General features: G+C 40.9%; 1 protein-coding gene across 1 annotated transcript in view; it reads right to left on the bottom strand.

The window, feature by feature from the left end:
• Positions 1-521: 521 nt before the first annotated feature.
• Positions 522-24558, bottom strand: part of TPD52 (tumor protein D52) — a 203541-nt gene continuing 179504 nt past the window's right edge. Inside the window, exon 7 of the mRNA XM_038392926.2 lies at positions 522-821. Within this exon, the coding sequence (XP_038248854.2) occupies positions 668-821 (154 nt within the window). The 3' untranslated portion in view covers positions 522-667. The remainder of the gene's footprint in view (positions 822-24558) is intronic.

Genomic DNA, 24558 nt, shown 5'->3' with positions numbered 1-24558 from the left:
TTTTCTTTCTATGAACAATCCTGCAGATTTGGTGGCCTTTCTTCTGGGCCTCATTGCTATAAAATGGCACATTTAACCTATTCTGAGCTCCACTGAGTATATATAATTCAAACCTGGAGGCACCAGAGCTCAGCAGAAAGGTGCTCAAATTTCAAATATGCCAAAGAGACTTGGAACACTGTAGTGCAGAGTCTCAAAATGTGCACAATGTGTGAAATCTCTAGACTGTCCATTAAAACACACACTGTCATGCCCTTTCTAAGTTTGTTTATAAAGTCACAGGCATAATGCTACATTAAAATAGGTTTTTGCATTTAGACTAGTCACCATTAAAAAAAATCAGTGATTACCAACATGTATTTGAGATGAGAGCTCAAATCAAAGCAACAAATAAGTTCAAGTCGCCAAATTATTCAAAGCAGCTCAGTTAACTTCTTACCACTGAATTTAGTATGAAGTGAGAATGTTCAATTTTAAGCAGGGAGATGAGAAGGTAAAAGATAACTAAGGACTAGACATACTGTGATTGGTGCCTTTTATTTAAATTTACCTTACCATTTACACAACCATGGGGGAAGAATCCTAACATTTCTTTCTGAGAACAAACAAGTTGTACAAATTAAATGTTAAACATCTACAGTTTATTGATTGATTTATTTACATAACTTTACTCTTTTTGCCATATTTCTCTGCTTTCCAGGAGCCCTAGCAGCACTGCGTCAGCCTCCAGTAAAGTTGTATCTGTTTTTGCTCCCAGGAATCTAGATGTGAGTTCAAGGTCCACCAGTCTCAGACGCACTCTGGATCCTTTTTGATATTTTCTGGGGCAAAAACAAAACAAACAAAATAAGTTCTGTTAAGCACTAGACATGCTTACATCTTCCAGGATGGAACATATTCTAGAATCTGAGGAGGTTAAAGATAATCTAGGCATGGCCCAATATCTGAACAATTACTTTGCCTCAGTCTTTAATAAGGCTAAAGAGGATCTTGGGGATAATGGTAGCATGACAAATGGGAAGGAGGATATAGAGGTAGATATTACCATATCAGAGGTAGAAGCGAAACTGAAACAGCTTAATGGGACTAAATCGGGGGGCCCAGATAATCTTCATCCAAGAATATTAAAGGAATTGGCACCTGAAATTGCAAGCCCATTAGCAAGAATTTTTAATGAATCTGTAAACTCAGGAATAGTACCGAATGATTGGAGAATTGCTAATATAGTTCCTATTTTTAAGAAAGGAAAAAAAAGTGATCCGGGTAACTACAGGCCAGTTAGTTTGACATCTGTAGTATGCAAGGTCCTGGAAAAAATTTTGAAGGAGAAATTAGTTAAGGACATTGAAGTCAATGGTAAATGGGACAAAATACAATATGGTTTTACAAAAGGTAGATCGTGCCAAACCAATCTAATCTCCTTTTTTGAAAAAGTAACAGATTTTTTAGGTAAAGGAAATGGAGTGGATCTAATTTACCTAGATTTCAGTAAGGCATTTGATACCGTGCCACATGGGGAATTATTAGTTAAATTGGAGAAGATGGGGATCAATATGAACATCAGAAGGTGGATAAGGAATTGGTTAAAGGGGAGACTGCAACGGGTCCTACTGAAAGGCGAACTGTCAGGTTGGAGGGAGGTTACCAGTGGAGTTCCTCAGGGATCGTTTTTGGGACCAATCTTATTTAATCTTTTTGTTACTGACCTTGGCACAAAAAGTGGGAGTGTGCTAATAAAGTTTGCAGATGATACAAAGCTGGGAGGTATTGCCAATTCGGAGAAGGATCGGGATATTATACAGGAGGATCTGGATGACCTTGTAAACTGGAGTAATAGTAATAGGATGAAATTTAATAGTGAGAAATATAAGGTTATGCATTTAGGGATTAATAACAAGAATTTTAGTTATAAGTTGGGGACGCATCAATTAGAAGTAACGGAAGAGGAGAAGGACCTTGGAGTATTGGTTGATCATAGGATGACTATGAGCTGCCAATGTGATATGGCTGTGAAAAAAGCTAATGCGGTTTTGGGATGCATCAGGAGAGGCATTTCCAGTAGGGATAAGGAGGTTTTAGTACCGTTATACAAGGCACTGGTGAGACCTCACCTAGAATACTGTGTGCAGTTCTGGTCTCCCATGTTTAAAAAGGATGAATTCAAACTGGAGCAGGTACAGAGAAGGGCTACTAGGATGATCCGAGGAATGGAAAACTTGTCTTATGAAAGGAGACTTAAGGAGCTTGGCTTGTTTAGCCTAACGAAAAGAAGGTTGAGGGGAGATATGATTGCTCTCTATAAATATATCAGAGGGATAAATACAGGAGAGGGAGAGGAATTATTTCAGCTCAGCACCAATGTGGACACAAGAACAAATGGGTATAAACTGGCCAGCAGGAAGTTTAGACTTGAAATCAGACGAATGTTTTTAACCATCAGAGGAGTGAAGTTTTGGAATAGCCTTCCAAGGGAAGCAGTGGGGGCAAAAGATCTATCTGGTTTTAAGATTCTACTCGATAAGTTTATGGAGGAGATGGTATGATGGGATAATGGGATTTTGGTAAGTAATTGATCTTTAAATATTCAGGGTAAATAGGCCAAATCCCCTGAGATGGGATATTAGATGGATGGGATCTGATTTACTATAGGAAACTCTTTCCTGGGTATCTGGCTGGTGAATCTTGCCCATGTGCTCAGGGTTTGGCTGATTGCCATGTTTGGGGTCGGGAGGGAGTTTTCCTCCAGGGCAGATTGGAGAGGCCCTGGAGGTTTTTTTGCCTTCCTCTGTAGCATGGGGCATGGTTGACTGGAGGGAGGCTTCTCTGCTCCTTGAAGTTTTGAACCATGATTTGAGGACTTCAATAGCTCAGACATGGGTGAGGTTTTTCATAGGAGTGGTGGGTGACATTCTGTGGCCTGCGCTGTGCAGGAGGTCGGACTAGATGATCAGAGTGGTCCCTTCTGACCTTAGTATCTATGAATCTATGAATCTCTGGCAGTAACACATCCCAGCCTCCATTCCCAGCTCTCTCTCTCTCTCACACACAAATCACTCAGACCTTCCATGTTTCACTCTATTGTCTGTCAAATGACATTGATAATATTTACCTACATATTTGCAAGAGCACTTGGAGATCCTTAGATGGAAGACAGAAGTGCAAAGTAGTATATTACTAGCTTAAATTCCAAACACATACTATTTTCTTTGGCAAAAGATAAGGGAGTTGATCGTGGCTTTTTCAAGGTAATGATTCACTTCTTTCTTTATGAGGTTAGCAGCATTACAGCACTGCACTCACCAATATTAGTTTACAGTTTACTTTATTTTATAAATTGCAAGAAAAAACAAACAGTTTGCTTGTTTTATTTTTTAAAAACCTTTCCAACAAACTACTTAAACAAATTCATTTTTAAAATTAAAATTTTGCAAGGCACTTGAGAGCCTGATGCAAAACCCAGTGAAGTCAAGGGAAAGTCTTTCAATGATTTCAGTGGGTTTTGAATTAGGACCTTGGTCCCTAATTTCAAAAAATGATTAAAGGGAATTTGTATGGAAACTAATACACCTACATTTGTGGTAACTTTCCTATTACATTATAATTACATGCACACACATGCTATTTAAAGTACATTGATACAGATAAGGAATGAATACAGGAGATTTTGCTAAAGAACAATAGGCATCTTTTAAATAAATACATTTTACTTTTATTGAACTACATGTTTAAAACAACAGATGTGAATTAGAGGCAGTGTGATTTGGGAGAAAGAGGGGAAAGCTAGTAAATTCTTTCTCCTTGTTTTACGGCCCAATCCTGCTAAATACTTATGCACATGAGCTTAATCATATGTGAAGGTTGTTCTGATAACTGGGCCTACAAATTTACCATAATTGTGAGTTAATAAAATGTGGTCCAATAAAAGATATTACCTCAGCCACTTTGTCTTTATAAAAAATGAGTAAGTTTATAAGATGTCACAACTTAGAACAACAAATGTTAATGGGACCAGGTATCAAAGGAAAACAAACTAAATTAGTCAAAACAAAAAATGCCTACTGATATAATTTAAGGACTGTGTTAAGATTATTTTTGGTAAACAAGGAAAATGTGGAAATTAGAAAACCAAAATCGGTACGTCAGAAAGTAGGCCTAACTGGTGGACAAAATAAAGACACAATGGGCTATTATGTCCATCATTTCCTTTGTAGGTCAAGTACAGTGAATGATGAGCAATAATAAGGGCCTGATCTGCACCTATGCAGATTATCTTCAATGAACTCTGCCCAGGTGCAGCAATCTATGCTAGACCCCACTGAGAGACTGGGACTTATGCTAGAATGGAGTTACTAGTGAGAACTATTTTATTCTTCTACCAAAAGGTTTTACTGTATCTGCTGATATCAGTACACCATTATGTGCAAGACTTATACATCATTAACAGGGAAGACAACACATCACTAGGTCATTGGTGACACTGCTACTCTCTGTTCAAAAAATATATGACACTGGCTACTCAAGCTACTTAGCATTTATTTAACTATGGCTAAGGCTATGTTTATGTCACAGAGGTCATGAAAGTCAGGGAATCAGTGACTTCCAGAGACCTTGGTGACAGTCTCTGCTTTAGCCCCAGGGGCTGCAGGACTCTGAAGCTGACAGTCAATGGGGCCCTGGCAGGGTTGCAGCGACAGGGGGCCCCCTGCAAAGTTCCAGCCACATGTGACAGATTCCTGAGGGGCCCCTCCTCAGGGTTCCTAGGACAGGCGACAGCCTCCCGATGCCTCAGGCAAGTGGCTGGGGTGTCCCATTTTCTCTTTGGGAAATATGGTCACCCTGCAGCTCCCAGCCGCTGTAGGCAGAGGGGGAACCCCACAGCTCCCAGCCATCATGGTGGTGAGGAAAACATGGAGCTGTAGCAGCAAAAGTCACAGACACGTCATGGCTTCCTGAATTTTTGTTTATTGCCCATGACCTGTCCGTGACTTTTACTAAAAATAACCATGACAAAATCTTTGCATTAACTATGGCTTATATCTTCACTTCTAAGCCTCAGGCAAGGAAGGAAGCTTTTTGTTTGATTCTATCCTCCATAGAGTTAGTATCATTTGCCATTTTTTGTTAAATTATTAAAAAAAAATCGTCACACCTATTATAATGGAACATTCTGCCTATAGGAAGAGACACACTTGTGTTTTATTGTTTTACTTTTTTAAAAAGTCAATGGAAGTTGCTCAACACTTGGTAAAAGCAGGCCCTAGGTGACTCAAATTGGGCCCCCAAAATTAGTGAACACTTTGAGAATGATACTGACCTCCTTTGTAAAGTGCTCTGAGAACTACCGATGAAAAGCACTATGTATACGTATTTTTGAACAATTCAGCCATAAGCAATTCTTACTTTTAATGCATGAAAAACTAAACACTTATCAAATGAGATCAACTTTAGCAACAGTGGCCAACTGGAGAAGGTGTAATGGGCAAGTCAGACTGTCTAATGTATACGCTCTTTTGACAAGCTCATTGTTTTTGCCTTTCAAGCCTGGACATCAGTATTTACAGTCTGACAGCTAACTACTAGCACTGTGCAAAACAGTGGGAATCTCTTAGAAAAATTGTAATGGAATTGATCGGATGCATCCAATGAAGTGAGCTGTAGCTCACGAAAGCTTATGCTCAAATAAATTTGTTAGTCTCTAAGGTGCCACAAGTACTCCTTTTCTTTTTTACAGAAAGACTGTGCTGGAAAACAAATGTGATCTTAAAACAAAGTGTTCTGGGCTCGTACGTATTTGTTTTGATATGTGAAGATCCTAGTTTACAGTTTGCTCCTGGGTCTCTTGGTAAATCCTTTGCGGCTCAGGTGGTTGGGTTATGATTTTTTCCCCCAGAGTAGTAAAGGAAAATAATTGATAGCATGATTCTAAAGAGGTAACTGCAGTAACCAGCTTCTTGAGTGATTTTGCGGGACCTTGCCCTGATCACATTTGTCAGTAACAGTAGCAATCAATGCAATCAGTCAGGATTTTTATACACTTGTTTTTAAAAAGAGAAAATTAAGGTATTTTGACTGTCCCAAAACATGAATAAAATAATACATTTCTTACAGAGTAAAGTGCAGATCTTGAAACCTCTCAAGGACTTAAGGCGAAGTAAAATTTACTTAACAGTCGTAGTGGTGTATGAAATAGTCACTGTGAAATTCAAAATGCTGGGGAACAGGGGCATGTTTGCATTTGGTTGTAATTTGAAACTGATTTCCACAAAATGGGTTTTTAACTCTTAAACAGGACTGTTTTGAAGCCCAATTGGTTTCATTGTGAAAACAGGCAAAATCTTGCAGTTTCACAGTAGAATTGCTGTTTTCATGAAATTTGGCTAACACACAAAATTTCAAGGGTCTAAAAATGGGCGAAACAAAGTTACAGAAAATGTACCAAAACCTGAACCTATTTACTGGTGATGAGGACACACACACAAAAGAAGCTGGTTTAGGCTTAGGAAAACAAAAGATGCCTTTCACAGAAGCCAGGAGGTTTTGGGGTGAGAAAGATAATATAGAGAGACTGTTCCTAGTGCCTTCCAGCAGCCAGAGGCTACAAAAGATGGAGCCTTTTAGAAGTATCCAGAGCCAATTCTCCAATATGAACTCAAGCACTGCCCTCTTTAGCAGCAGCATGGAAGAAGGGAGGGTCTTGGTATCTCACCAGGGTGTTGCTCTTGGAAAGTTGGACTTCTCATCTTACTTTAGCCTTTACTTTGGCTGACAAAATTTTCATTCCTTATGTATAAGGGGCTTGAGTGGGTGAGCAGATGAGGTATATGAAAGAGGACATATGAATGGAATAAGTTGAAAAATAAGTTAGTAGTTGAGAGGGAGAGAGATTTTGGGAGAAGATGTGGGTCAGAAAACAGACAAGAGGAGAAGGTGGAGAACACAATGTATGAAAAGGAAAGGGATAAATAGGGATGGAGAGTAAGAGAAAGACAGACTGACAGCAGGTAACTCACTCGAAATAGTGTAAGAAAACATGATATCATAATTTACAATAGGATAGAAATAAAAGAAAATATAGAGTGAAGCCAGGAAGGAAGAGTAGGTATAGCAAAAGCAAGAGAAACATAAGTTAGAATTTTTTAAAAATTTTAAATAGAAATGTTGAGTGATATGTTAAGTAAGTACAAAGTAAACAGTACACAACTCTTCCAGTCTTCTAAAAAAGGAGGAGAGACAGATTTTTGTCCTGGATAATAAAATGTAGTCCTTGGGCTAGGAGGTGTCAGGTAAATTGTCAAGCCCCACCAATACCTTCATACATATAAACACACCAGTAAATTAAGCTGCCCAGCACTGACCTAATTAGAGCTCTACTCTGAAAACTCTGTACTCACATGTGTAGATCTTCAATAGGACTATTAAACTGAGGAAGGTTTTGCAGGATCAAGCCACTAGTTCTCCAGAATGGAAAGAATCTTAAAAGTTACATATTAGGCTCCAGGTACAAAGGTATTACTTTTATACTGAAAAAACTTCTTTTTGTTTGAATACCACCATAATCCGTTGGCACCCAGATACTATAGTGATGGGTGTTTTTTAGAAATGCACAGATTAGACAAATAGTTTGACCAAAATTTACATATTACTATAAAAAAGCGTGTCTTACAAATGCAGGTTTTCCTGTGCTATGCATTTCACAACTGTGAAGTAAATTCAATTTATCATAATGTTCCACAAGAATGCTTTAATCTCCCATTGTAGAATTATAAACAAGCCTATTTGCTCACAGTACAGTTTGTAAAGGACATGCCTTTAACACATATTTGTAATGAAAAAGCCAAGTAATTATATCATGGTGAAAGCATCACAAACCTTAACTGCTACTTCAATAATCTGAACATAAATTCCAGATACTTTAATCACACATAATCCAATTATTAAAGGAAGTTTTCCGTAGTCACAGCACACCTACTTACAAAGGTATCCTGAAGAATACCACCTGGAAGCAGCTGACACAACTGTCAATTTGTGTGGGTATAAACATTTGCCTTTGTGACAGATTTTCCCTACAGCTAGAAAACTTTAGGATAAAAGATCAATCGAGGGTGTAGAGAAAGCGGAAACATGAATACTACTTGCAGGGGTTTCCCATCAGAGAAGTTTAGAAGCATGGGCAAATGATAGGCTGCTGCAGGCATGGTAATAATACATAAAACCCATCATTCTATCCAAGGCACCAAAGTATTAATCCTTAAAACAACCGAGGTTATACTGTGTTTAAGGTAGAAGCTTTAAGTAGAATCCAGAGACAAAGCAGGCATTTTGTTATGTTCAAAACTGGAGAACTGTCCAAGAAAGCATAAAATACCAATGGAAAAGGAAAGGAATTGTCCAGCTTTCTTTCTCTTTTTTTAAAGGGTGTACTTTCTTTTAAAATGATGTCAACAGCTGTATTCAAAAGCATTCCATATCAGGACAATTTGTGGGTAGGAGAGACAGGAACAACGAGCCTCTCTCTTAACCCCCGCAAGTGCTGTGTGTGTTTGTAAAGCATTCCTATGTTTGTCAACTTTCCATTGTCAAGTGAGAATACTGAACCCACTTTGAAGTAAACAAACAATCTGAAGGACAGTCTGGTCTGGAGTGGAAGCAGTGGTACAGAATTCCTCTGCAAAACTTTTAGAAAACTCAAAAAAGGGGAAACAATGTAATTTGGAAGTAAATTCTAAGGAGAAGGAGTGGCTCAACTTCTTTATAAAAAGAAAAGGAGTACTTGTGGCACCTTAGAGACTAACAAATTTATTTGAGCATAAGCTTTCGTGAGCTACAGCTCACAAATGCATCCGATGAAGTGAGCTGTAGCTCACGAAAGCTTATGCTCAGATAAATTTGTTAGTCTCTAAGGTGCCACAAGTACTCCTTTTCTTTTTGCGAATACAGACTAACAAGGCTGCTACTCTGAAACTTCTTTATAATTTACTTCCAAAACAGTAATCAGAAGGGCAATATCAGGTACATGAAAATTAGTTTGTGAGTTAAGGCAGCATCTGGAATAATTAATTTAGATCCCTTTGATGCTTCAGTCCTATTTCTTGCACAATGTAACTCTTGCTCTTCTACCCAGAAAAAGTTCCCCTTCCCTCCATCCTAATAGCATAGCTTTCAAACCAGAGCTGGCATTTGGGGTTCCTGGCTACAGCATACCCTTTATCCACCTTCTAAGGACCTAGACATGCTGAGACTAAGCACTGATTTCTTTTGAAAAAGTTTCCAGGCCTTTTTCATGTAAAGACATCTTTGAAAACATAAACTGATAGCTGAAACTCAAAGCTTGTCTATGAGTTTTTACTAATGGTCATGTTCCCCTCCTCAGCCACCAACATTTGTCCTTTTGGACCCATGAAAACCTCAATTTTGGCATTGGTCTGGAGTCCACAGTTTTGGATGGAGGAGTCCAGACCAATTTCCGATTTTGGAGGCAGGACTCTGTGGGCTGCTATTGCAGGTGCGGGGGCTGCCACAAATTCCTGGTGAACCAGCTGTTGAACTGGATCCCTGGATTACTGATCCTTGACAAACTACTTTGGCAACTATTCATAGGTTTCTATGTGTCTTGTAGTGGGAAGCTGGCAATGGCACAAAGGTGCCTCATCCCTCAAACATCTTTCTATAGAAAATGACTCAGGCTGGAGGTGACTCAAAGAATCATATCAATACCCTTCCTCAAAACCTGAAAATAGTAATTGTCCACAATGGTGTGATCATAATAGACACAAGTTGCTTATGGTACTGGTAACAGGGGTGGTGGATTTTATTTCTTTTGGAAGGATGGAGAAGGTGGCAGGGGAAACAGGATAAGGAGTCTGAAGGGGCGAGCAAAAAGAAAAGCATTTTTCATATTCAAACCTCAAGTTTCTACAACAAATGTTGATTCACCCATACTGTAGATCTTCAATATTTTGTAGCATAAATTTAGTAACAAAAATATAGTAAGTTTTCAAAAACAATACCCCCCAAAATTGATGCAATCCAGAAGGGAAAGTACTATCTATGTGCAACATAACTTACTTTCCAAATGATCATACCCTTCTATTTTATTCTGATTCTCAGACCACGCCTTTCACTTTTGTACCAGAGCTTTAAGGCTGTTAAAACCAAATTTTTTCTTTCAAACCAAGCAAAAACACAACCTCTCACAGAAGACTCTTCTGGATACCAAATTTCAACATTTACATTTTAGCCATTTTCAATGGTGTACTATTAAAAAATAAAAGCAAACAAACCTAAGAATATTTTACTTAAGAAAGACGGCAGGCATGTGTGTGTGCGTGCACTTGTAGTGATGGTTTACAACCCATGACAATACAGCTGGAAAAAAAATTCATATATTGGTTTAAGACATTACCTTTGGATAGAGTGTAAGATCTGCATAGTGAGTAATTCAGAAAGCAATGCACATGTAAAAACCAAGGGGTTCTACTGAAACTGTTCTGTGACTCTAACTACAGTGTTTGCTACCAAGTGAATAGTGTGCAATTTCATGTCTATTCATGGGTAGCAGAAGTATCCTTATTTTAAGAATGACAACAGACATTTTCTCCAGACTCTATACTATGGTATAATGACTGCAGTATTTTTTTCTTCCAATCATTCAATATATAAGAATTTTACATGGCCATTTTCCCAGCATCATTGCAATCATGAACTGCTTTTGCCATTAAAGTCATATAATAATTATTATTTTAAGTTAAAGTGAAAGGGCTTTTATTCCTAGAGAGGTTATAAAATCAATGACAACTGCAGAAGCGGGAGCACTTTACATGCTGTCTTAATTTTCTCCATCCTTTTATAAACTGATTTTTAAAATGCATGCATACACAAAGGCTCCTCAGAAACCCTCTGTTCCACTTCATAAACATGTAACATCGCTACCCTGAAAGGCAACTAGGACATTTCAAATAAGCATATTCTAAATGAAAATACTCTGTTCTGTCTGGGGTTTTCTTTGTTTTTTGTTGTTGTTTTTTTAACTTCAAGTGCTTTCTTTGGAGTGATCTTTATGACATCTAAAGCTAAACAGATTCAATCCCAGCTATGCCTGTTCTCTTCCACTATGCACTCTTTCATACCATATGCTGAACCAAAAGAGACTGCCTGTCTGATCTGGATAGGAAAAGGGCAATTAAATCTGGTTTTGTGTTTCTGTAGTAAGGGCATGATTTAAAGACTTTCCTTTAGAGAGGTTTTTGACATTCTTTCCACAGACATTTTTTAACATCTGCCAAAGCATTCTAGTGATGGTTCTCATAGATTTAAATAGGGAATCTCTCTGGCTAGTTCTTTGATATAAATATATTAAATAATGCAAAGCACACTGAAGTCAAGGCTAGGACTGAACCACAGTATCCAGTATCTATACAGAATGCTGTAAGAAATTCTGATTTTGCTAGGCAAATTAGCTGTATTACTGCAACAATGCATCTTGAGACTTTCAAAATGTATCTTTTGAAACTAATAACAAATAGTGTGTTTATTCCAATGCCTTAATACAGTGTAGTTTAAGATTTTCTACGATTTCTCACCATTTCCAACTTTAAAATGGAAGACTTCATATTTGTCAACCTAAAAAAAAATACAAGAACAAAAATGAATGGTCTTTTATGAGGTTTTACAGTCAATTTGGCTCCAAATTTTTTCTTTGATATTATCACCACTGTTCAAGTACACCAACAGCAATCTGAACTCCCCCTGTGTTATGCTAATAGCTCCTTACTAAAATACAGTTTTTCGTATCTCAACTTCTGATTTAGTAAAGTAAGGAATGCAAATATTTGTATTTCATTGTCAGGAGTTTGTTCTGGAATTATAAAATGCTCAGAGCTCTGTCCTGAGCCCTGCGACTGCCCATTTGCTCTAGCGAAGGGGGGGTGGGGCGGGGGGTGGTCATATGTTGGAGTTCAGAGCAACCACATCTGTATTCCCCATTCTGGTACCACAAGGGCACTGGCTCTCAGGCCTCTGGCTCCCGTCACCTCTTGAGTGTAGACACACCTCGCTCCCTTCTGACCAGGATATATACAGGTTGTACAGTTCCCTGCCTTCCATATGTTGCTCCCACCAAAAGACAATCTGCCTAAACAGGCCTGCTTGCTTTCTCTTCAGAGACTTATAACAGAGTAATTGCCAACAGTTATAAGTTACCACATGGCACTTCCTATGCAAGCTTATTTTATTTTTAAGATAAAAGCACTACAGAGAAAACATTAAAACAATAAAAGAACCTACACGCATGCTAATAAGCCCACCAATTGTCTCCAACATGGATTCTAGCAGGTGAGTCCTTCATATCCTTCAAAGGAGTCATTTTGTGTCACAAGTTCATAACAGCATCAGTGCATAACTAACACAGTCTTATAGGACCTCATTAGGCCAAGTCCTTTCAATGCTTCCCTAATGATTGGAACTCTCTGTAGACCAGGGGTCCTGTTTGTTTGTTAGATCAGGAAGAAGCCCCTGAGCCTGTTTAAAACCAGGCTATTTATCCAAAATCCTTTCTTTGTCTGTTAGCCCCTGGAGAATCTCATTTGAATTAGTATATGCACACCTCTCTGGGGATGGCTTCAAAAGGCTGATAACCAAAGGAATTACTTTAGCAAACTGACTCTTCCTAGAGAAGTTACATACAATTTCACAAGACCACAAACAATTGCAATTTTAATACAATGGATCCCAAAGGTATTAAACTCAGTTCAATAAGGCTTAACTCAATTCAGTGAGGGGTTTGTCCAGGATACTGTTATATATGGCACAGTAGAGCTGGCTTAAAAAAAAAAACGAACAGGTGGGGATATTCCTCTGATGTCTAAGGCTTATAAAGGCTGGCGTAGGTGACTGGTTGTGGGTGGGTCCAGGGGAATGGAGCCTGGTCAGGGCACACTGCTCTTCATCAATTCCTGACTAGCACGCTACAACCTCAAGAGTCACTGCAGCCAGAGCACAGTTCTGAACAACTCTAAACTACACTCATAGTTGAGCAGGCCTTCAGGATTTGCAGCAATCTACTCCTTTGCAGCTCCCCCACCTCTGCTGCACCCAGCAGAAGATCGGATCCAGGATCATAGTGTACTTGCATCACATGAGGATACTGAAGTACTTTCTAGGCCATTAGTAAACAAAGAGATGTGAGACAAAATCCACTAGGGATAAACATTTTTAATCAGCAGGCCTGGATAATTTGCGCCAAATGGTCCTAAAAGAGCTGGCTGAAAAGTCCTTGGCTCACTAATGTTAATTTTTAATAAATCTTGGTATACTGGGGAAATTCCAGAAGATTGAGAGAGGACTAATATTGTGCTGATATTCAAAAAGAGCAAGCAGGATGACCAAGGATAACTATAGGCTGCTTAGATTGACATCAATCACAGGCAAAATAATGGAAAAAACTGATATGGGATTCAATTAATAAAAAATTAAAAGACAGGAATATAATTAATGCCACAAAACATGGCTTTATGGAAAACAGGTCTTGTCAAAAAAAAACCTCATTTTATTCTTTGATGAGATTACAAGTTTGGATGATAGATGTAACCTCCTAGATGTAATGTACTTAGACTTCTGTAAGGCATTTGATTTAGTACCACACACCATTCAGATAAAAAAAATTGTGCCATACAATATCAATAAAGCATATGTTAAATGGACTGAGAACTGGCTCACTGACAAATCTCAAAAAGTAGTCATTGATGGGGAATCATCATCAAATGGGAGTGTTTCTAGTGGGGTTCCACAATGTGTGGTAGTAAGCCTGACGCTGTCCAACATTTTCACCAATGATCTGGAAATAAATATAAAATCACTGCTGATATAATTTGTAGAGGACACAAAGATCAGCAAAGTTGATAAATAAATTATAGTGAGGACCACTGGAGCAAATTACAGAAGGGAAGGGGTGGATTTTCCATCTCTTGATGTCTTTCTCAAAGAGATGCTTTAGTCAAGTGCAGTTATTGGGCTCAACGCAGGGGTAACTGTGAAATTTAATGGCTTCTGATATACCGGAGGTCAATCTAGATAATCTATTAGGTACCTTCTTGCCTGAAACTCTATGAATCTATCTCTATTGCAGCAGTCAGTCCATCACAAGAAGAATGTATACTCAAAATGGGATTTACAAGGCACCCCTGTTCTCTGCAATCATTAAGTACGGCACAAAAATGGTCCAAGGTTGCTGGTGACGAAAGTTAGATTTACTCCATTCTGTAAGAAATTGTATTTTTTTTCCCTTGTGACTTGTCCGCCCATGGCCACTTTATCTAGGCTTGTTTTCCTCTCCATTTCTTTGTTCTCACCTTTCCATGTGCTAAAAAGCAAACATCTTTCTATATTTTGTTGCTGAGTGTTTAGTTTCATGCTATTTGTTTAATAAGTGTCCAGGATATTTTTTGCTCCATATGTCACCATACAGGTATAAAAAACCCTCCTTTCAGAAATGGAAAGGGACATGCTTTTCAGGATAATGTTAAGCATCTCAAAAACTATTCCCCTATCTTACATTCTTTGAAATACTTAGCAGAATGCATCAATCCTTATGTAACCTTTAGCCTACTGCCCATATTCATTACACTATGTGCTGTATTTTCTAACTACAATATATGCAGAAAGTATACAAAGAATCACCATTGAAATCAACAAGAGTTTTATGTACCTTAGGTAGGATTTGGTCCCAAGAACTATTTTATCTAACAACTTCTAAAAGACAAATTTGTCTTGAAATTCTCAGATAAAGATTTGGGGGTGTAATTAGATCCTGAAGCTTAAAAGGACATACTGGGACATGTGAAAATCCATGTAGTCTATGGATCTTACAAAAACACATTATACAGTAAAACTGTCATTACATGGTCTAAACAGGTGTGAATTTTAATAATGTCTACTGACATTACTTTTAATAATGTCTACTCTGATAACTACTGCAACATTTGGGGGTTAAAGGGTTACCTTCTTTATACTTATGGAGCTGCCCAAAACTTAAATATACTGATCAAGTGGTGTCTTCATTCCAGATGAATCAGATTTCTGTATCCTTGTCACTCTTAGGTGTGCTTATGTGGCTGGCTGTTAGACCATTAACAACTGAGGTGTTTGGTTTTTTGGGTTTTTTAGGTTTTTTTTTTTTTTTTAAGAAGTGACAGTGTAGACTCCCTCCTCATAGAATAGATGGGTCAACTTTGGTGGACAGCTGAAATGTGTCTGCTTTCAGTGTCTGCTGATAAAACCGCAGAATACAATCCCTCATTATAGCCCTTTCATGACAGAAGTCATCCTAACAAATTGGTGAAATAACTGTCCATCATGTTGTACAATTATGGTAATATCACTAATTAATTGATATATTTTTCTGCTAAAGTAAAAATAAAATACTCAAAGTTTGAAATCATTTACAGGTAAAACCTAATTCTACATGTGGCTCTTAAAGCAGAGATTTTGTTCTTTAAAATATATTCTAGACAGAAATTCATATTTTTACAAACTTCTTAAAGATACTGCTAGCTTTGACCTTAGCCCTGGTCTACACTAGATGTTGAGGTCGAATTTAGCAGCGTTAAATCGATGTAACCCTGCACCCGTCCACATGACGAAGCTCTTTTTTTCGACTTAAAGGGCTCTTAAAATCGATTTCCTTACTCCACCCCCGACAAGGGGATTAGCGCTGAAATCGGTTTTGTTGGGTTGAATTTGGGGTACTGTGGACGCAATTAGATGGTACTGGCCTCCGGGAGCTATCCCAGAGTGCTCCATTGTGACCACTCTGGACAGCACTCTCAACTCAGATGCACTGACCAGGTAGACAGGAAAAGGCCCGCAAACTTTTGAATTTCAATTTCCTGTTTGGCCAGTGTGGTAAGCTGCAGGTGACCATGCAGAGCTCATCAGCAGAGGTGACCATGATGGAGTCCCAGAATCGCAAAAGAGCTCCAGCATAGACCGAACAGGAGGTACGGGATCTGATCGCTGTATGGGGAGAGGAATCCGTGCTATCAGAACTACGTTCCAGTTTTCAAAATGCCAAAACATTTGTGAAAATCTCCCAGGGCATGAAGGACAGAGGCCATAACAGGCACCCGAAGCAGTGCCGTGTGAAACTTAAGGAGCTGAGGCAAGCCTACCAGAAAACCAGAGAGGTGAATGGCCGCTCCAGGTCAGAGCCCCAAACATGCTGCTTCTATGATGAGCTGCATGCCATTTTAGGGGGTTCAGCCACCACTACCCCCGCTGTGTTGTTTGACTCCTTCAATGGAGATGGAGGCAACACGGAAGCAGGTTTTGGGGATGAGGAAGACGATGAGGAGGAGGTTGTAGATAGCTGACAGCAAACAAGCGGAGAAACCAGTTTTCCCGACAGCCAGAAACTGTTTCTCACCCTGGACCTGGAGCCAGTACCCCCCGAACCCACCCAAGGCTGCCTCCCTGACCCACCAGGCGGAGAAGGGACCTCTGGTGAGTGTAGCTTTTAAAATACTATACAAGGTTTAAAAGTCAGCATGTTTAATGGTTAATTAATGGCATTCGTGGCTCTCCTGGATATACTCCCAAAGCCTTTGCAAAAGGTTTCTGGGGAGGGCAGTCTTATTCCATCCACCATGGTAGGACACTTTACCACTCCAGGCCAGTAGCACGTACTCGGGAATAATTGTAGAACAAAGTATTGCAGTGTATGTTTGCTGGCGTTCAAACAACATCTGTTCTTTATCTCTCTCTATTATCCTCAGGAGAGTGATATCATTCATGGTCACCTGGTTGAAATAGGGTGCTTTTCTCAAGGGGACATTCAGAGGTGCCTGGTCCTGCTGGGCCGTTTGCCTATGGCTGAACAGAAATGTTCCCCGCTGTTAGCCACGTGGTGGGGGGAGGCAAAATGCGACCTTGTAACGAAAGCACATGTGCTATGTATGTAATGTTAACAGCAAGGTTTACCGTGAAAGAGCGTACCCATTGTTCTATAAAATGTGTCTTTTCAAATACCACTCTCCCTTTTTTTTTTTTCTCCACCAGCTGCATGTGTTTCAAGGATCACAGGATCTTCTCCTTCCCAGAGACTAGCAAAGATAAGAAGGTGAAAAAAACACACCTGCGATGAAATGTTCTCTGAGCTCATGCTGTCCTCCCACACTGACAGAGCACAGACAAATGCATGGAGGCAGACAATGTGACAGTGCAGGAAAGCACAAAATGACTGGGAGGAGAGGAGGTGGGCTGAAGAAAGTAAGTGGCACCCTGAAGAAAGGGCCGAAGCTGAAAGGTGGTGGCAGCGTGATGAGAGGAGGCAGGATTCAATGCTGAGGCTGCTGGAGGATCAAACTAATATGCTCCAGCGCATGGTTGAGCTGCAGGAAAGGCAGCTGGAGCACAGACTGCTGCTACAGCCCCTGTGTAACCAACCGCTCTCCTCCCCAAGTTCCATAGCCTCCTCACCCAGACGCCCAAGAATGCGGTGGAGGGGCCTCCAACCACCCAGCCATTCCACCCCAGAGGATTGCCCAAGTAACAGAAGGCTGGCATTCAATAAGTTTTAAACTTTTAAAGTGCTGTGTGGCCTTGTCCTTCCCTCCTCCACCATCCTTCCTGGGCTACCTTGGTAATTATCCCCCTATTTGTGTGATGAATTAATAAAGAATGCATGAATGTGAAGCAACAATGACTTTATTGCCTCTGCAAGCGGTGAGGGTGGTTAGCTTACAGGAAAGTAGAGTGAACCAAGGGACGGGGCAGTTTCTTCAAGGAGAAACAAACAGAACTTCACACCGTAGTCTGGCCAGTCATGAAACTGGTTTTCAAAGCTTCTCTGATGCACACCTGTGCTCTTCTAACCTCCCTGGTGTCTGACTGTGCGTAACCAGCAGCCAGGCGATTTGCCTCAACCTCCCACCCCGCCATAAACATCTCCCCCTTACTCTCACAGATATTGTGGAGCGCACAGTAAGCAGTAATAACAGTGGGAATATTGGTTTCGCTGAGGTCTAACCGAGTCAGTAAACTGCGCCAGCGCGCTTTTAAACATCCAAATGCACATTCTACCACCATTCTGCACTTGCTCAGCCTGTAGTTGAACAACTTCTGACTACTCTCCAGGCTGCCTATGTATGGCTTCATGAGCCATGGCATTAAGGGGTAGGCTGGGTCCCCAAGGATAACTATAGTCATTTCAACATCCCCAATGGTTATTTTCTGGTCTGGGAAGAAAGTCCCTTCCTGCAGCTTTTGAAACAGACCAGTGTTCCTGAAGATGGAGCATCATGTACCTTTCCCGGCCATCCCACGTAGATGTTGGTGAAACGTCCCTTGTGATCCACCAGTGCTTGCAGCACCATTGAAAAGTACCCCTTGCGGTTTATGTACTCGCTGGCTTGGTGCTCCGGTGCCAAGATAGGGATATGGGATCCGTCTATGGCCCCACCACAGTTAGGGAATCCCATTGCAGCAAAGCCATCCACTATGACCTGCACATTTCCCAGGGTCACTACCCTTGATAGCAGCAGATCTTTGATTGCATTGGCTACTTGCATCACAGCAGCCCCCACAATAGATTTGCCCACTCCAAATTGATTCCCGACTGACCGGTAGCTTTCTGGCGTTGCAAGCTTCCAAAGGGCTATTGCCACTCGCTTCTCAACTCTGAGGGTTGCTCTCATCTTGGTATTCTTGCGCCTCAGGGCAGGGGAAAGAAAGTCACAAAGTTCTACGAAAGTGCCCTTACGTATGCGAAAGTTTCGTAGCACTGGGAATCATCCCAAACCTGCAACACTATGTGGTCCCACCAGTTTGTGCTTGTTTCCTGAGCCCAGAATCAGCGTTCCACCACATGAACCTGCCCTATTAGCACCATGATGCCCACATTGGCAGGGCTCGTGCTTTGAGAGAAGTCTGTGTCCATGTCCTCATCACTCTCGTCACCGCGCTGACGTCGCCTACTCGCCCAGTTTCGCTTTGCCAGGTTCTGATGCTGCATATACTGCTGGATAATGTGTGTGGTGTTTAATGTGCTCCTAACTGCCAAAGTGATCTGAGCGGGCTCCATGTTTGCTGTGGTATGGCGTCTGCACAGAAAAAAGGCGCAGAACGATTGTCTGCTGTTGCCCTGACGGAGGGAGGGGCGACTGACGACATGGCTTACAGGGAATTAAAATCAACAAAGGGGGTGGCTTTGTGAGAAACTGAATGGCCGCCTCAAGGATAGAACTCAAAACTGGGTTTAGCAGGCTGTTTATTTCACAGAGGGAGGGATGGAGGGAGGGAGGGGAAAATGAATACAAAACAAATCTGGTCTATTTCTTGTTTGGAGCCACTTCATCTATCTTTATACATCATGCTGGCAGCAGACTCTGCAGTACGACCGCTAGCCATCGTCACCTCCTGGGTGCTCGGCAGAAGACGGTGCAGTATGACTACTGGCTGTCATCTTCTGCTAGCTGCAGATTAAAAGACAGTGCACCGCTGGTAGGACTCAATCGCCATGAGACGAAACAAGGGAAATGACCTGGCTGAGTCACTCCCATGTTTGCCCAGGCGCCCGGTTAAAAGAGCACCCAGGACTACGTCGACAACGGCTACCAGTCATACTGCACTGTCTGCTGCCAAAAGGCAATAAACTGCTGCTGTGTAGCAATGCAGTACCACGTCCGTCAGCACCCAGGAGACATACGGTGACGGTTAGCTGAGCGGGCTCCATGCTTTCTGTGGTATGGCGTCTGCACAGGTAACTCAAGAAAAAAGGCGCAAAACTATTGTCTGCCTTTGCTTTTACGGAGGGAGGGAGGGAACGGGGAACTGACGATATGTACCCAGAACCATCCGCGATGTTTTAGCCCCATCAGGCACTGGGATTTCTACGCAGAATTCAAATGGGCGGTGGAGACTGTGGGAACTGTGGGATAGCTACCCACAGTGCAAAGCTCCGGAAGTCGACGGTTGCCTCAGTACTGTGGACACAGTCCGCCGACTACATGCACTTAGAGCATTTGTGTGGGGACACACACACTCGACTATAAAAATGCTTTCTACAAAACCAACTTCTATAAATTCGACCTAATTTCGTAGTGTAGACATAATCTTAGAGTAAACCCTTCTTCCAAAGTGCCCCACACTATGACAGTGACATTTTCCAGAATAGAAAAATAATTTTTGTTGACTGTATGGAAGAATCAGTTTGTGTTGTAAAAAGCTCTTATTGAAACTTTTTGAAAGAGCCCCTCTTCTTTCACACTAAAGGAATAATATGTATATATTTTTCATATCATATCAAAGATGAATGCTATAACCTTTTCTCCATGGCACAATCTGATAAGATTTGACAAATGAAACCTGAAAAAGGTAACTGCTGTCATCAAAGAACTTGTATCAGGTACAATTATGTCATAATACAACAATTTATGCCAGTCACCTTCCCAGGCCGGAATGTAGAATTTGTCACCTAACTTGAGAGGAAACATCATTTCAAAAGGACTGTGGTAAAGGAAATCGACATCTTCAGTTGAGATTCAACTACTTTATTCTTAAGGAACGTAATCAGCAGACACACTCTTTTGGAAGACAAAAATATTGTTAGTTAATTTAGAAATAATATTTTAAAAATGAAGATTATATATATGGAATTTAGCTACTACTTAGGCAGTAATGTCAGCATATTTATCATTTCTAAATGCTTAGTAGAATTGCAAAAGGATTATACACTTGTGTAGAGAATGAGAATATTCAGTTATGCTAGATTGGATTTTTAAAAAGTTATAAAATAACCTTTAATTTGAAAAAAAATTCCCCTATCAGCAAGTTATTGTTCACTGAAGAGTGTTTTTTGCCTTTTTCTTTTTTTTGGAAGCATCTGGTTTTGGTAATTCTCAGAGACTGACCACTCTATTAGAGAGACCACTTGTCCGATCATATATTGCAATTCCTAAATTACTATGTTATATTGGCTAACAATCAGACTTAAATTAAGGCTCATGTCTGAGACTCAGAAAATGTATCTGTGCTTACCTGACAATTTCCTCTCTTTTAGTATTACTGTCCACAGATCCATTATAATGGGTACTTCAGTCTGCTTGCGGCTTGGAGGGCAGAACCAGACCAGTCAGTTAATAGCAACATGGGAGTACCACACGCCCTGAAGATCCCACCAGATGCGGCAATTTCCACAGCCATAATTCCACTTCTACTTTACTAAATTAGACAGTGTTAAATGTACTTTGAGGAAGAAGCACTACAATTCCTCCTACTGCAGAGTATAGGAAATTCTCTTTCATGAACAAAAACCAAATCTTTGGATGTTCAGTTCCAGCTCTATTCAAGATGATCCATTTACCTCTGGGTGAGTTGGATCTGTGGACAGTATTACTTGAAGAAAGAAAATTTTCAAATAAACACACAGATGCATCTTCCTATTCACCACACTTAGATCCACAGATCCATTACATTGGAGTTTTCACAGCCGTCGGCCTCCAGGGTAGGAACCAGGGTCATCTTTTAAATATGGATCTCCAAAACGAGATATAGTACATATCCCTCCACATCTCCTTGTGAAGATGTCTGCCAAAAATTAGTATGGCTAAAGAATGGATAATCAATATGTAACGTTTTGGTGAATTTGTGTACTATTGGTCATGTGACGGTCTGTCAATACAGGAAACATGACTATTCTGCTGGAGGTAGCCAATGCTCTCAAGGACTAGACTTTGATGCTTAACAGAAGGAAGAATATTTCTTGAGTTTACTTTGAGAATGAATGACATGACATAATAGTTATAAGGACTACTTGTTTGAATTCAAAGAACAATACTGGGTCTCATCGGAGAAAGATCTCAACTTCAAAACTTGTCTGATTAGAGAGAAAAGCTATTGGGAAGTCTACTTTAATGGACTGGAAGTACAATGATTTCTCATGTACAAGTTCATTCTGGATAGTGCAATCAGCAGCAGAAAGAGGTTTCAAGGTTGTGCTCTATTACTTTCTGGGACTAGAATGAAGGTTTTTGCCCTAAGTATTTAATGTACACATTTTTCGTGCTGGCCACCCTTCCCGCAGCCCCTATTGGCCGGGAGCAGCAAACTGCAGCCACTGGCAGCCGAGATTGGCCGAACCTGTGGATGCGGCAGGTAAACAAACCGGCCCAGGCCGCCAGGGGCTTTCACTGCACAAGCAGTGGAACAAGTTTGGGAACTGCTGGTCTAAACATTTGAAATGAAGTTTTGGAATTTCCCTTAGTAAGCACTTTTGAAGGGAGGACTGGTTGAGCCAATGGCCACTGTGGAGGGAACTTCAGCATTCCCTGCTGTGAGTGACTGACAGGTCTTTTTGACACGCATGTGGCTCATCAGCTTTAGAACCATGATATAGACCTCTGTCACTCGAGCTAACAGAGTAACTCATAGCAGTGGCAGGCTGATGTGGACCAACACTAGACAGGGATAGGACACACTCTGCCAGTAGGTTTCAGTTTTATTTTTGCTGACAACACAGGACTGGTGAGACTCAAGGATCTTGGTCTCCATTCCAGGATCTGCAGGGGAGTGTCCTGTATAGAGCACAGACTATTCTGCCTATTTCCCCAAAGTCTGATTCCTTCTGCCCCATCCTGGTCCTCTCTCTTCCCCTCTCCTGGCTCCTTGTCTTAGTCCCATTCTCCTTGCCTACCTAGTTCCAGTCTCCACTCCTCAGGGCTTCATATCTCAGTCCCAGTCACCTTGCCCAGCCAGTGAACTTAGACTATGCCTCCAGGTTCACTGTCTGAATCCCATCTACCTTCTGACTCCCAAGTCTTTTCCCTGTCCCGACATCCAGTCCCAGTCTCCTTGACTAGACAGTCCCAGATCTCCCATTCAATCCCAACTTCTTGTCTCCAGGCTTCTCATCCAATCTTAGTCTCCCCTCCCCCAAGCACCTTGTCCCTTTACACAGTTAGTACCAGTTCTCCCCTAACACTCCAGCTCCTTGTCAGATCTCTCCTCTCTGCCTGTCCCTCACCAATTCCTCCCCCTTTCCCTCACTATCTCCCAGCTTTCTTGCCCAGCCAGTACCACTCTCACCAGACTCCTTGTCCCAATCTACTCTTTTCCCTCCTGCATGGTACAACTTTGGTTCCCCTCTGCATTTGAATCAGATTGCTTCCTCCTCCACGCTGCTTGTGTTCCAGTGGGCTGGGGGTGGGTTACTGAGAACACAAAAGAGACAGGCTCCCTGCTCGCAGTTCCAGTGCCCTGTCTGGAGCAGGTGGGAATGGCCGTTACAGGAGGGAATGGGAGATCTGGGACTGTCTAGTCAAGGAGACTGGGACTGGATGTCGGGACAGGGAAAAGACTTGGGAGTCAGAGGGTAGATGGGATTCAGACAGTGAACCTGGAGGCATAGTCTAGGTTCACTGGTTGGGCAAGGTGACTGGGACTGAGATATGAAGCCCTGAGAAGTGGAGACTGGAACTAGGTAGGCAAGGAGAATGGGACTAAGACAAGGAGCCAGGAGTGGGGAAGAGAGAGGACCAGGATGGGACAGAAGGAATCAGACTTTGGGGAAAGTAAAGTCTTTCTGAGCCCCTACAGCCATGGGCTGGATGATGCATGTGCAGTCACTCTATGTGAATGGTGCATGTGCAATCCAATCACCACATGGAGCTGTGAGAGGCTTGACGATGTTCAGTAAAGATAGAATCTTTAAAGATTTTAGCTGTTGCACTGCGATTTTTCAGAGGTTTATAACTTGGCCAAATTTGAGCAGATTCCCCTGAGATGGCAAAAACCCTGACCACAAAAGCCAATCGCTGCAAAATTTCAAGTCTCCACTCCAGAGCATGTGGGCACTAGAGCTGTTTAAAGAGAAGGTTGTCAGAATTCTTTTAATATGGACAAAACAATGTCTTTTTCTCTAGCCTCGTTGTTGGAAATTGCTTACCAGCCATTGGTTGAAAATTTCCCCCCAAAAATTTCAGCTTGAGGCACCCATCTGTAATGGAAAACATTTAACATTTGGCAGGATCTTATCATGGGACAGATAGGCAACCTTAATGAGAGAGACAAGGTGGGTGACGTAATATCTTTTATTGGACCAACTGGTGAGGAAGACAAGCTTTCAAGCTTATGCAGAGCCCTTCTTCAGGTCTCAACAACATTGCATACAATGTTAATACAACCTTAATAATAGACAGTACTACCAGCCCTGCCCATAATATTTTTAGGGTGGTTATTTTCTTGGGTAAGTTTCTAAAATAAAAAAATATATAGAAACCAGAGGGTATTTCCCAGTATTTAAAAACATGGTAGGTTTCATTTTTAACTCAAAATGAATCAAAATATCCCAAGAACCATCTTAGCTACCTACGTTATGAATGCACAATAAAATATTAGTATTAAACAGACTTTTTGGTGAAAAAAAGGTCATGGTTTCCTTGTCAAAGGGACATTTTCAGATTTTGTCAGGAACATTTTTTTGCACTTCCTTAGGACTCAAATAGCCCATTCAAATGACTTTGCTGGTTAATAAAAATACTTTTTAGAGGGAACAGAAAATTCTTACAAAGG

The sequence above is a fragment of the Dermochelys coriacea genome, chromosome 2 (genome assembly GCF_009764565.3).
Source record: "Dermochelys coriacea isolate rDerCor1 chromosome 2, rDerCor1.pri.v4, whole genome shotgun sequence".
Taxonomy (NCBI): Eukaryota; Metazoa; Chordata; order Testudines; family Dermochelyidae; genus Dermochelys; species Dermochelys coriacea.
Note: the sequence above shows the minus strand (reverse complement) of the source record. Positions and strands in the feature narration are given on the sequence as shown.